Source organism: Panthera pardus, unplaced genomic scaffold (assembly GCF_024362965.1).
Source record: "Panthera pardus isolate Hobbes unplaced genomic scaffold, ASM2436296v1 HiC_scaffold_21, whole genome shotgun sequence".
Lineage (NCBI taxonomy): Eukaryota > Metazoa > Chordata > Mammalia > Carnivora > Felidae > Panthera > Panthera pardus.
In genome coordinates, this window is record NW_026526777.1 from 38,623,278 (window position 1) to 38,636,663 (window position 13,386).

Genomic DNA, 13,386 nt, shown 5'->3' on the forward strand with positions numbered 1-13,386 from the left:
TATAGTATATAATATTGCACAGGGGCGCCTGGGTGGCTCAGTTGGTTAAGCGTCCGCCTTTGGCTCAGGTCATGATCTTGTGGTCCGTGAGTTCGAGCCCTGCGTCAGGCTCTGTGCTGACAGCTCAGAGCCTGGAGCCTGTTTCAGATTCTGTGTCTCCCTCTCTCTCTGACCCTCCCCCGTTCATGCTGTCTCTCCCTGTCTCAAAAATAAATAAATGTTAAAAAAAATTAAAAAAAAATATAATATTGCACAGGAAACCTTCTTATGAAAAGTATGTTTTGCATTTTCTATTGCAAATTACTTATAATTTTTCTACTCTGTTCACAGGAAAATAAACATTGACCCTGTGAATGGAAATAAAAAGTGGTGATAAAGAAGTACCTGTTTATGATTTCTCATTGTTGCTGCTTTCAAGTGCAGTTTAGATGATACTAAAGGACCAACAACTAGAGAATAGCCACTAGGGTGTTGGCTGCCATTAGGATGCCTGTTGGATCTTGCTACTTTTTTTTTTTTTTTAACGTTTTTTTTTTAATTTATTTTTGAGACAGAGAGAGACAGAGCATGAATGGGGAGGGTCAGAGAGAGGAGACACAGAATCCGAAACAGGCTCTAGGCTCTGAGCCATCAGCACAGAGCCTGACGCGGGGGTTGAACTCACAAACTGCGAGATCATGACCTGAGCCAAAGTCGGACGCTTAACCGACTGAGCCACCCAGGCGCCCCAAAAATTTTAAAATTAGGTGGCTTTGTTAAATACATTAAGGCCAGTAGTTATTCGATTAAAATTCATCTGCTTCTTTTTTGTTTATGTTACAAATAGTATTTTTTGTTACTGTTATTCTGAAATATCTTAAGAACAAAGAAATGAGCATGTTCTTTCATCGTATTTGTTCTGATGGTAGGATTCAGTGTAATTGAACCTTGTAATACATAAGCCTTTATTTTTGGTTGTGTTCCATTCTGAAAAATATTTTAATTCATTTCTGCTTGTCCAAGTTTAGTGGAATGGAAATGCATAGATCAATAGAAGTACAACAAAGATGTGCTTTAATCTTTTTGGAAGTTGATAAACTCATTGCTTGTATTTTAGTCTAGCTTAATAGGGAGGTTGATTACTCTTAGGATTGAAGCTCCCAAATTCATATGTATTTGTTTTAGCTACTAAATAATTTTTTTAGGATGTCATTAAAAAGTAGCGAGTTTTCTATTAAAATTTCTCAACAAGTACATAGTGCATTTAAAGATAATATCAGGTAGTCTTGTGGATTAAAATATAGTATGATTTTTTGTACATTTCCTGGATTTTTCTATAGATGTTCACAAAATTATTAATGCTCATAGGCACTGGAATTAACTTTTTTGTTTAAAGCTTAAACATATTGGACTTTAGTCATAAGTACCATTGTATTCTTAGTTTCTTATTTAGACAAGAAGGAATAATGGATATTTAACTGTTATTTTAACCTGTTTGGCCAGGAGATTTTTCCCAAGACTGAATAACCTAGATTTTTTTCAGGCCAGAAAATTTGCTTTACGGGTAGGGGCTCTTGGAAGTTTGTTTCCAGATAATATTATTGATAGATAAGCTAGCACATCATTTTAGATTTTTATTGGGAGAATTGAGTTTAATTGTTGCATATGACATGCGAACTAATAGAAACATAGATTTAGCATAACGTATATTAGGTTTGGTTTCTTATGACAAAACTTAAAACCAGATAGAGGTCAATTTCTTTCTCATGGTATGAGATCCAAAGGTAGCTTTAGGCAGGGCAGCTCTACAGTAATCAGGAATCCAAGTTCCTGCCTTGTTGTTCTGTCATTTTTAACCTCCTATGTCATAGTTCTTCCTAGAAAGGGACAAGGAAAAAGAAGAAAAGGCTACCTCTTTTTTTTTTTTTTTTTTTTAATTTATTTTTGGGACAGAGAGACAGAGCATGAACGGGGGAGGGGCAGAGAGAGAGGGAGACACAGAATCGGAAACAGGCTCCAGGCTCCAGGCTCCGAGCCATCAGCCCAGAGCCTGACACGGGGCTCAAACTCACGGACCGCGAGATCGTGACCTGGCTGAAGTCGGACGCTTAACCGACTGCGCCACCCAGGCGCCCCAGAAAAGGCTATCTCTTAAAGAGATTTTCAGGACGCCACAATATAACTTTTTTGTCTGTTATTGGCTAGAACTCAGTCCATGTCCACATATAACCGTTGCAAGGCAAGCTGGCAGTGTAGTGGTTTCTTGAGGGGGTGGGGGTTGCCGTGTCCGCTGTTAGAAATTGGGGATTATTTTACTAAGGAAGAAGGTACAAACAGATACTGGGCTGGCAACTGGCAGCCTGTTGTATAGTATAAATAAAGCAGTGTTTTGAATGTTAGAGATCCTCTAATTGACTGCCGCTTGCCTGTTAACCTTTACTGGGCTCTGGGCTCTTTGATGATGCTGATAAAAGTTAGAGACTCGTTCCCTAGGAAGATGTAGCTGTGGACACATGCGTGGAATTTTGTAGGATTGCTGTCTTTGGAACTCATCCATTAAGGCAAGCAGTTTATTTATGGATCACTGTTAAGATTTTTTATTAATGAAAAATGACTATCTTCTAGGAAAGAATGTTCTACTGTTAAAAGACCGTTCTTTCTCACTGACATAGTCAAGTATGAGTTAATTAGCAGGCTCTGTATGCTAGATATTGTGATGATACTTCACCATTCAGAGGCATCGTGATTAATTTCTTAAGTGCTAGCTATGTGCCTGTCATAGGACTGGAAGTCTTAAGTACATTGTTTATTTTCTCCATTTTACAAATGAAGAAATTACCTAAGATTTTATAGCTAGTGAGTGAGAGAGCTGGAATTTACACCCAGGTCTAACTCTAAAACCATTTCTGTTAGTGTTCATGAAGTAGACACTTCCCCATAAGCATGAGACGCATTGAGCTGAGGGTATTTAGCGGTTCAGTGTCAAATTCTTGTCTTGGTTCACATAATGAGGAATCTCTTTGTGCCTCAGTTTTCTGTTCACGTTCTGCAGAGCCACTTAAAATGTGATGGTGCTCCTCTTTTTATTTTGTATTTTTAAGCCTGAATTGCAATCAGTATGATACGTGAGCTATGACAAATGTCAACCGGTATTCTGATCTAAGAGTAGTACAAAATAATCATATTTTAAAATGTCTTATCAGCATTCAAATTGCATATAGCATTGAAAAAAATTCTATGAAAACCACCTCTCGATCACCTTGTAAATCGGAGCTCACTGGTGCTGTGAGTACTGTCTTTCTTTCCATAAGCCTGCTGTCACGCGCACATGGAGTTTGGCTTAAAAGCTTTTTGCTTCAAGCTGAGGGTTTTGACCCCACTGATATACAGATGTTCTCATAATTTCCTCTCTTCGGCTCCTTTATAAATCAAAAAGAGTGGGAAAAGGGAAAATTATATGAGTAATTACAGTATGAAATTACTGTGGAAAACCATTTCATTTCTTTATAATTCTCTTTTCAACTTGAGTTTCAAATCACCAGCTTCTTAAACGTTAAGTTTCTTACATTGACAGGCCTTCGACTATGGCTGCACCACTGATTTATCAGTTGACACTTCTGCCTTTTGTTTTATGAGAAACATTATTTTCTTTCTTAGTGAGAGTACCTCTGACTCCGATTGTGCAGACTTGACTTTAGAAGACTGTGTAGTAAGGCAGTGATAGGCCTGTCACTTCTTTCTGATCTGGGAACGTAAACTTTCACTAACTGGCGTTTGATCCTTCCTTCCTTAAGTCTTGATTCTTATTTCATTCTAGGACGATTTGATGAAACTGTCATCGAAGAGAGAAGACAGTGTGCAGAAGATTTGCTACAGTTCTCTGCCAATATCCCCGCTCTTTATAACAGTAAACAGCTTGAAGATTTTTTCAAGGTTTGACAGTCTTTCTGAAATATTTTGTACTTTATTAAATATTTCTGTTTTCTAATTTGTCGTAAGGCAGGATTCAAGTTTGTTTGTTTTTTTTTACAAAACGTCACTTACTATTGGATTTCATTACTCACTGAAATAAGTAGAAGTTAGTAGCTAAACAACAATGTCTTTGGCATATCTTCTGATTTTAGTGTAGAAATGGATAAGATTTTTGATTCATAGGTTTTAAAAAATTGGTGCAGAGGGCTTAGAGATTATCTCATTCACTCTATCATAATTGAAATACATTAAAAAAATTTAAGTGTCATGAAATTTCAGTTGCTGCCTTCACTTTTCGAGGTGTCTTTCAGTGGTAGACTCTTTGGGATAGAAACCACTATAAGTTGATACTCAATTTGTTTTAATTGTACTACTTTGTATTAGAGATAGACCAAAAATGGTCACTATACAATTTTAGAGAAGTAGGTTAGTACAAATTATCTTACCAGAATCATTGGATATGAGTATTTTCAGTTTCTTGACACGTAAGGTTTTCATTCTGAGTTCTTTATCATTTTAATTAAAAAATTTTTTAATGTTTATTTATTTTTGAGAGAGAGAGAGAGAGAGAGAGAGAGGGAAAGCGGGGGAGGTGCACAGAGAGAGGGAGACACAGAGTCAGAAGCAGGCTTCAGGTTCCAAGCTAACAGCACAGAGCCTGATGCAGGGCTTCAACCCACAAACTGTGAGGTCGTGACCTGAGCCAAAGTCTGACCCTCAACTGACTGAGCCACCCAGGTGCCCCATGAGTTCTTCATAATTTTATATAATTTTACAGTTTTCTGATTTATTCTGCATTGAACCTGTGCAAGTCGTCAGTTGGTATCAATGTCTTTAATGACCACAGTTTTCCTATTGCCTTTAGACTTCTAGAAAAAAGCTAGGTGATTGTGCCGTACTTGTTTTTTTCCTTCTTTGTGTAAATGTAATTTATTTGTATAAATGCAATTTGTTAGAACATACAGCCAGTGAGGCATATGAGTAGTGGGAGTTTTAAATTTCCTGATGGCAGTGGATCTACCAAAGGAAAATATTTTTAATGAAAAATATTTTATGAGAATAAAATATGAAAATATTTTAATTTACTGAAGAGAGTTGATGTTTTGAAAAATATTACAGACTTATGACTTTACGGTAATAGAAATAGTAATAGGAAAGTTTATAGTAACAAGATTTCTAGTGATTGACTTCGTTGCTTAATTTTTCATTACTGTGTGAACTAGGCCAAGATGATGAATGTGGCTTTGTTTATGGTATACTGCAGATCTTTAGGATAGAAGGCCAAATCAAATTGGTACAGTATTTGCCCTTTGTTGTTCTTGGTTACAACCGTATCTATGTGGCAAGGAGTCTATGCTTATAGAAAAAGGCGGCTTTATTAAGCAAGAAGGATATGACTTTATAGAAGTTGTGAAAAGCAGTCATGCAAATTATCACATGCCAAGGGCTAAAAAAAATCAGTCTAGGAAAACAGGAGTCAGATCTTAGACCTTGAAGAATTTAAATAAAAGTTACCTGTTCATTCTGTTTCCCTGGATCTGGCAATTCCTGATTATAACTGCTGCTGGATGATACTTACTTTTTAGGCTTTGTGCAGTGAGAGACAGAAGAAGAGAAAAGAATACATTGGGCACTTCAAGGGAAGTCAAGCTAGTTTTAGAAAATGTATTAGAAATACTTTAGGTAGTCCGCTGGGCAAGAGAGGGATACTCATTGGGTATTATCACAGCAGTAGTAGTCAGTCTCTAAATAAACAACGAAAAAGCTTAACCGTATTAACTTAAACAAGAAAGGGATGTCTTTGTCTCTTACAACGGGAAGTTGAGTGAGGAAGATAGGATGTCGCTGGCACAGAGCTCAATAATGTCCTCCAGAGCCTTAGCTTTAGCTTCCTTGTTTGGGGCGTGAAAGGAAAAGGGCCAATAAATGAATGCATGCCAGTTTTTAAAAGCTTTCCTAGACATTCTGCCTAGAGGTAGTCCTTCTTACATCCAGTAGGCCAGAACTGGGTTACAGGACTGTCCGTAGCTTCAGAAAAGTCTGGGTGTGTGACTCTTTTGGCTTTCTAGTTCTGATTGTGGATGAAGGTATGAACGGGAGGTTTTTGGGTAGTCAGGTCACAGGGTGTGCTACAATAACGTGTAGGTTTTTTTTTTGTTTGTGTGTTTGTTTGTGGAAACATTGATGGTATTTACCACATTGCAAATGACCACATAGTCAAATGATTTGATTTTTTTTTTTTAACATACACAGGAGTAGAAGGAGTGCTACAAAGTGCTAGAATGAGCCTCTGTTACTCATTACTCATCTTAAAAAATTACCAATTTATTGCCAAATGTTTTTCATCTATACCTTTCCATGTGTATTCTTTGCTGTTTATGTATATGTATGTATGTATGTATGTATATATGTATTTACAGTTTTATTGACATACTTTAAAATTGACCAATTGTAAGTGTACCATTCAGTGACTTTCAGTAAATTTATAGAGTTGTGCAACTGTCACATTTCTGCCACCTAAGCAAGTTTCTCTGTGCCCCTTTACTGGCAGTCTCCTTTTCCAGCCCCATCCCTAGGTAACTACTTACCTGTTTTCTGACTATAGATTTACCTTTTCAGGACATTTCAATTACACAGAATCACACAGTATGTGGTCTTTTGTTCTGCTTTCTTTCACTTAATGTTTTCACATAATGTTTTGAATTTTATCCACATTCTATCACGTATCAGCCTTCTGTTCCTTTATGTCGCTGGAAAGTATTCTGTTATATAGATCATACTACGTTTTGTTTATCCATTGGCAAATTGACAGACATTTGGTTTGTTATCAGTTTTTTGGGCCTTTGTCTAGTATTGCTGCCAACAAATCTGTGTGTAGATATATGTTTTCATGTCTCTTGGGTAGATTCTGAAGAGTGGAATTGCTGGGTCTTATGGTAAGTTTATGTTTTTAAGAAACTGCCAAACTGTTCTCCAGAGTGACCATACTGTTTTAGATTCCCCAGCAATGTATGAAGGCTCTGGTTCTTACTCAATTTCACCAACACTTAGTATTGTATGATTTTTAAATTTATAGTTTTTCTAGTATGTATATCGTGGTATTTCACTGTAATTTCCATTTCCTAATGGCTAATGATGATGAGCTTGTTTTCAAGCTCAAGTTTACTTCTTCAAGTTTATTCAAGTTTATTTCTTGACTTTTGACGTCTTCTATTGATCTGCCTGCCTGTTTTTATAACAGTACTGTATTGTCTTGATTATTGTAGTTTTATAACAAGTTTTGAAATTGGATAGTATAAGTTGTCTCACTTTATTCATACTTTTTCAGAATTGTTACAGTGATTTTGAATCCTTTGAATTTCCATAAAAATTTTAGCATCAGCTTGTCCATAACAACAAGAAATTCTGGTGGAATTTTGGTCGGAATTGTATTAAGTCTATAGTTTGGGGAAAATTATTATTTTAACAACATTGTCTTCCAACCCCATGAACATGAAATGACTCCATTTATTTAGGAGTTCTTTAATTAGTCTCAGCAGTGTTTTACAGTTTTCAGTGTATAAGTCTGGCCCTTCTTTGGTTAAAATTACTCTAAGCATTTTATGCTGTCGTGAGTGGTTTACAGGTTTAATCCATGTTGCAGCATGTATCAATACTCCATTCCTTTTTGGTGCCTATATAGTATTCCTTTGTATGGCTAGTGGATATGCTACATTTTGTTTTTCCATTCATCAATTGATGCACATTTGGGTTGTCTCTCCCTTTTGGTTATTATGAATGATGTTGTTAATGACTATTGGCATGTAAGTTTTTTGTGTGGACATACCTTTTCATTTCTCTTAGGTATATACATAGTATTGGAATTGATCTGGGAGGATTTCAAATTTTAATTCAGTTTATTTACTTGTTATAGGTCTATCATGATATTCTCTTTCTACTTGAATCAACTTTGGTAACTTGTCCCTTCCCAGGAATTTTTCATCTAAATTGTGTAATTTGTTGGCATAAATTGTTCATAGTATTCCCCCAGAACACCTTTGATTTCTGTGGGTATGTTAGTGATGTCCCTCTTTCATTCATGATTTTGGTAATTTGTATCTGGTGTATTTTTTTTTCTTGGTCAGTCTACCTAAAAGTTTGATATTTTTGTTGATTTTTTTCAAAAGACCAACTTGGTTTCATTACTTTCTCTCTATTTTCTCTATTTTATTTTGATTTCTGCTCTCTAAACTTTATTTCTTTCCTTTTGCTTGCTTTGGATTTACTTTGTTCTTTATCTAATTCTTTAGTTCCTTAAAGTGGAAGTTTAGATTACTGATTTGAGATGGTTATTCTTATCTAACATGGGTGTTTACAAGTATAAATTTTTCTTTTAGCACTACTTGAGCCTCATCCCATAGCCTTTTTACACTTTGTTTTTATTTTTATTCAGTTTAATGCATTTTCTGCTTTCGTGATTTTTTTCTGCAGACTCTTTCGTTATTTAGAAAAATGTTCTTTAATTTCCAAGTATTTGTTAATTTTTAAAGTTTCTTTTATTGTTGAATTCTAATTTTGTTTTCTTGTGGTCGTGGTCAGAACGCATGTTTGATTTCAGTTCTTTTAAATATATTTAGACCTGATTTATTTCTTAGCATATGAACTATCCTAGAGAATGTTGCATGTGTGCTTGGAAGGAATATATATTCTGTTGTCAGATGGAATTTTATGTAAATTTTAGTTAGTTCAAGTTAGTTGTTAGTGATCTTTAAGACTTCTGTATCTTTGCTAGTTTTCTGTCTAGTTCTGTCAATTATTAAGAGTAAGATATTGAAACCTCCAGTTAATTGTTGAAGTTTCTTTCTTTTTCCTTTTTCTTTTTTTAATGTTTGTTTATTTTTTTAATTTTTTTTTAATTTTTTATTTTTTTTAACGTTTATTTATTTTTGAGACAGAGAGAGACAGAGCATGAACGGGGGAGGGGCAGGAGAGGGAGACACAGAATCAGAAGCAGGCTCCAGGCTCCGAGCCATCAGCCCAGAGCCTGACGTGGGGCTCGAACTCACGGACCGTGAGATCGTGACCTGAGCCGAAGTTGGACGCTTAACTGAGTGAGCCACCTAGGCGCCCCAATGTTTGTTTATTTTTGAGAGAGAGAGAGAGAGAGTCGGTTAAACGTCCGACTTCGGCTCAGGTCATGATCTCCCAGTGAGTTCGAGCCCTGTGTCAGTCTCTGTGCTAACAGCTCAGATCCTGGAGCCTGCTTCCGATTCTGTGTCTCCCTCTCTCTCTCTGCCTCTCTCCCACTCACGCCTCTGTCTCTTTCTCTCTCAAAAGGAAATAAACATTAAAAAAATTTTAATTGGCAGTGTGTAACTGCTGATATCTCTTCTCAATTTTAAATTTTTATTGTATTTTTAAACCTCGCTAACTAGGGGTTAGTCCTGTAACAGCATAGCTTAGTGGTCAGCCAGTGATTGGTCTTTGTATTTAAACACTTTGTTCCAGTGTATGCTTCTTCCATATGCTGATGTTTCTTGATATATTTTCAGAGTTCAAGCAGTTTTTAAGTTTGCCCTGGATTTTGCTTATCTTTGAGATCTCTTGCATTTCCTCTGTGTGTGTGCGCACCATTGTGGCTTGTTGGGGCTTTGTAGATAGCTTGATTCTTCTCTAGTCTCTCCTGTATGGGTGAGTAGAGAGCTTGTTAAGAACCCCTATGGTTGTGTACTTTCTGTAACTCCCTGTGAAATGTCTGGCTAATACGCTGGTCCTTTGCTTGCTGGAACCTCATGCTTGCTGAGCCACTGTGCATTGGTGCTGGGATCGCTACTATTACTGATAATAATACTGTTTGGGGTGGACGACTTCTGTGCTTCAGTCCAAATCATGCTTGCCTCCACTGCAAGTGAATCTGCTGAATTTCAAGGCTTGCCTTGCCCTTGTATAATTACCATGGGAACCCAGCTGGGACAGAAGGTGGGAGCAACCCCAGGCAAGAATACCACAGACTCCCACGGTTCTTACCTGTGATTTTGTGGTTTTTTATGGGTAACCACTTCTTCATTCGTTATATGTTTTTGGTCAATTTCCAGGCACTCAGATGGTCGTTTTGACATTTTTCTCCAGTTATATCTTTGTCTTTTGGGGAGAGCATTTGCTGATCTACTTATTCTGTTATACCTGGACTCCTTCACCCCTAGGTTGACATTTCATTAACAAAAAACTTTGAGATGCTGTGTAATAAATTTCTTTCTACTGGATAGTAAAGAACGCCTAGTGGTTAATGTTTTTGATTGAGAGATTAAAATAGCAATTAATCTAGAGATTTAATGTAGAGATTAAAATACAATTGTGGCATATTTCTCCACTACTTCCCTTGAGTTCCTATGGAAAGTTTTTTATTATTTTGTTTAATTAAAGATTTATTCTGTATTTGTTGTTTATTAAATGAAGCAAATAAAATTTCTCTAAGATTATGAGCTAAAATAGCTTTTTGTATTCTTTAGTATTGTGTTTTTATTTTATCTTGGAAACAGATCTATATCAGCTAATATTAACAAATAAAAAATGAGTGCTTATGTTGTTCTAAACACTTTACATTTATAAAGTCTTTTAGTCCTGACAACATATTAAGTTATAAATAATAATTCCATTTTATAGATAGGTAACAAAGTCCACATCTCTGATAGTAGAAGAGGTAGTTAATGGTTGAAAGGCACTTTCTGTAAACTGAAATTATAAATAAAATCAGCTTTGTCTGGTAAAATTCTCAGAATGTTTGCAGATTTGCTTAAGATTTGGTTTATGGCTTAGTCTAAAATAGAGACTCTTCTTTTTTGGAGAAAAATTCAGATACAAACTGTGATTTGAATATTTTAATTCACAAATAGAATAAAGTGTATAAATTCTTGCTTCTAAAGGGAATAATTGTTTTTAAAGTTTCAGTTCATTTAACACTCTGGGAAGTAAAATTTGGTAATTTTAGAGGAACCATTTCAAATTTCTCTTTCTTAAAGATAAGCTGGTAGGGAGACTTTTGATTATAACTAAAGATAGTTAAGTTCTTTGTGCTGAAGGAGAGAGGAAAAAGGGGTCTTGTATTTTTCGTGGGTTTTACTATCCTGGTAGTAGTGTTTGGGGACTTAGAACTGTTGGTGGAAGGTAGAATGAAAGATGTTACGGAGCAAAAGAGCTATTATTTTAGTTATAGTTATTTAAGGATTTTAAGTCCTTATACTCATGATTGAAACAGTCGTAAAACCACAGCACAAAACATACCAGCACCACTTTCTTGATAAATAGCATTCTCTAGTTGCACACGGAGTGAGAGAAAACAGTTTTTTGAAGGTTGAATTTGCAAACCTAGATACAGAATTAAAATAATGGTCACATAAGGAATCACAATAGTTTTTATATTTTATTAAAATATAGTTATTTTATTGTTATTAAAAATGTGTTGCTTTGGGGCACCTGGGTGGCTTAGTCAATTAAGTGTCCGACTTTGGCTCAAGTCATGATGTCATGGTTCGTGGGTTCGAGCCCCGTGTCAGGCTCTGTGCTGACAGCTCAGAGCCTGGAGCCTCCTTCAGATTCTGTGTCTCCCTCTCTCTCTGCCCCTCCCCTGTTCATGCTCTCTCTCTGTCTCTCAAAAATAATAAATAAACGTTTAAAAAATGTGTTGCTTTAATACAGATATCTTAGGTTTGTTTAGTTTTATATTATGTCTAAATAGGTTTCAAATTTAGGGTGCTTCTGGAATCACTGAGGTGCTATGTGATATATGTTAGTTTTTAATTTGATAAAATTAAATGACTTCTAATAGAGTCCCATCATTTATCACTAAATAGAATGACCAGACACTAAGGATGTTGAGTAATAGTCTGTAGCTGGTGTGTGTGTGTGTGTGTGTGTGTGTGTGTGTGTTCTGCATTTTTTAAATGAGTACTTTTGATAGGTTTTTATACATATGCTTTTATAAAAAGGCACATGATATAAACATGATAATATTCCTTTTGAATTCGCATTGGTTAATGCTAGATTTTAATAATAGATTTTTTTTAGAGTAGTTTAGTTTACAGAAAAACTGTGAGGAAAATATAGTGCTTTTCTGTATACCCCTTTCCCTTTCACAGAGATTCCCCTATTATTAACATCTTGCATTGGTGTGGTACATTTTTACAGTTGATGAATCAATATTGATATTTCTATTGATTTTTTAAAGGCAAATGTAATCTGGTTTAACAGATGAATGGTTTCTGTAATCCTTATACGTACTCAGTTGAGATAACTATTGTTAATTTATTACTCATTTAAAAATAAAACCCTTACTGACAATGATACACAATTATTCTTCTCTTTTTAGGGTGGAATAGTTAATGATGGTTCTGAATTGATTGGACCTGCGGAAGCTTATTCGGATTCCCTTGTTGACAGCTTTCCTGAGTGTAGTACTGAAGGTAGGATATTTTAATTTTTTTTCATTGCAGTGGTTTTGACTGCAGAAGACTATAAATCGTATTTGAATTGCAAAAGAATAGATGGCTGTAGGAATTTGAGAGTATTTTATCAATTCTAAGATGCTTTTTGTTCTTCAGGTTTTAGTATCACCTAGTATCACTTGTTGCGTGATATTGGGTTGATGATACCTTCTTACATTTAATTGACAGCTTTTTTCTTTCTTAGTGATATATAAAATAATGATTTATCCTACAACTAATGGCATATTAGATTTGATGAAATATGGCATAATAAGTGTTCAGAATTTATATTGTCTGGTGTAAGAATACCTTGCTAAAGTTTATTTAGCAGCAACTGACTTTTAGACAATTAATTTCAAAACTGGTTTTAAAAGTTTAGTCATGTTCCTAGAAAGAGTAAACCTAAGGCAGTTCTAATGTTTTTAGTATGTTTTATAATAACATAAGTCTAAACCAAAGCAGTTTTTTAAATTCTAATCACTTTAATTCAAGAATGCATAATCTCTTGTTTTATTCCTTTGTCAAGCCATCCCTGAATTTTTATGAAGATTTAAAATACATACATTTTGGTCTTTAGATTTCCTTAGCTAGTTTTCATCCAGGGAAGATTTTGGAATGGAAAAAAAAAAAAAAAAAAGATTTGGGGATAGGAAGGGAGAGTCTTTAAAAATAGGTAATTAGATTTGTTTGAAGTGGCTTAGGTTTGGTTTATATAAAAGTAAAATCATAGACTAGCTATTTCTTGATCGCTTTCATGAATAACAGTTTATGGCTGAGGAGGATGCTTTACGACTCTAATATGGGAGGTAGCCGTAATCTCATTGTAGTGATGTTTTTGTGGGGATATGTACTGATGTCATACATCAACAGACACACTGATATAGATTTCTTGCTGTACATTGGCATCTTAATTTGGTAGGAACAGCAAATTCCCATTCGTTGTGTAGGCGGAATCTTTTGGTGCTACCACATTGAG

General features: G+C 35.4%; 1 protein-coding gene across 7 annotated transcripts in view; it reads left to right on the plus strand.

Moving 5' to 3' along the window:
* The window catches only part of RPS6KC1 (ribosomal protein S6 kinase C1), a 317,536-nt gene that overhangs the window by 30,151 nt on the left and 273,999 nt on the right, over positions 1–13,386 (plus strand). For all 7 annotated transcript variants that reach the window (XM_053909153.1, XM_019428585.2, XM_019428567.2 and 4 more), the window contains exons 4-5: positions 3,797–3,912; positions 12,296–12,389. In XM_053909153.1, the coding sequence (XP_053765128.1) occupies positions 3,797–3,912; positions 12,296–12,389 (210 nt within the window). The remainder of the gene's footprint in view (positions 1–3,796; positions 3,913–12,295; positions 12,390–13,386) is intronic.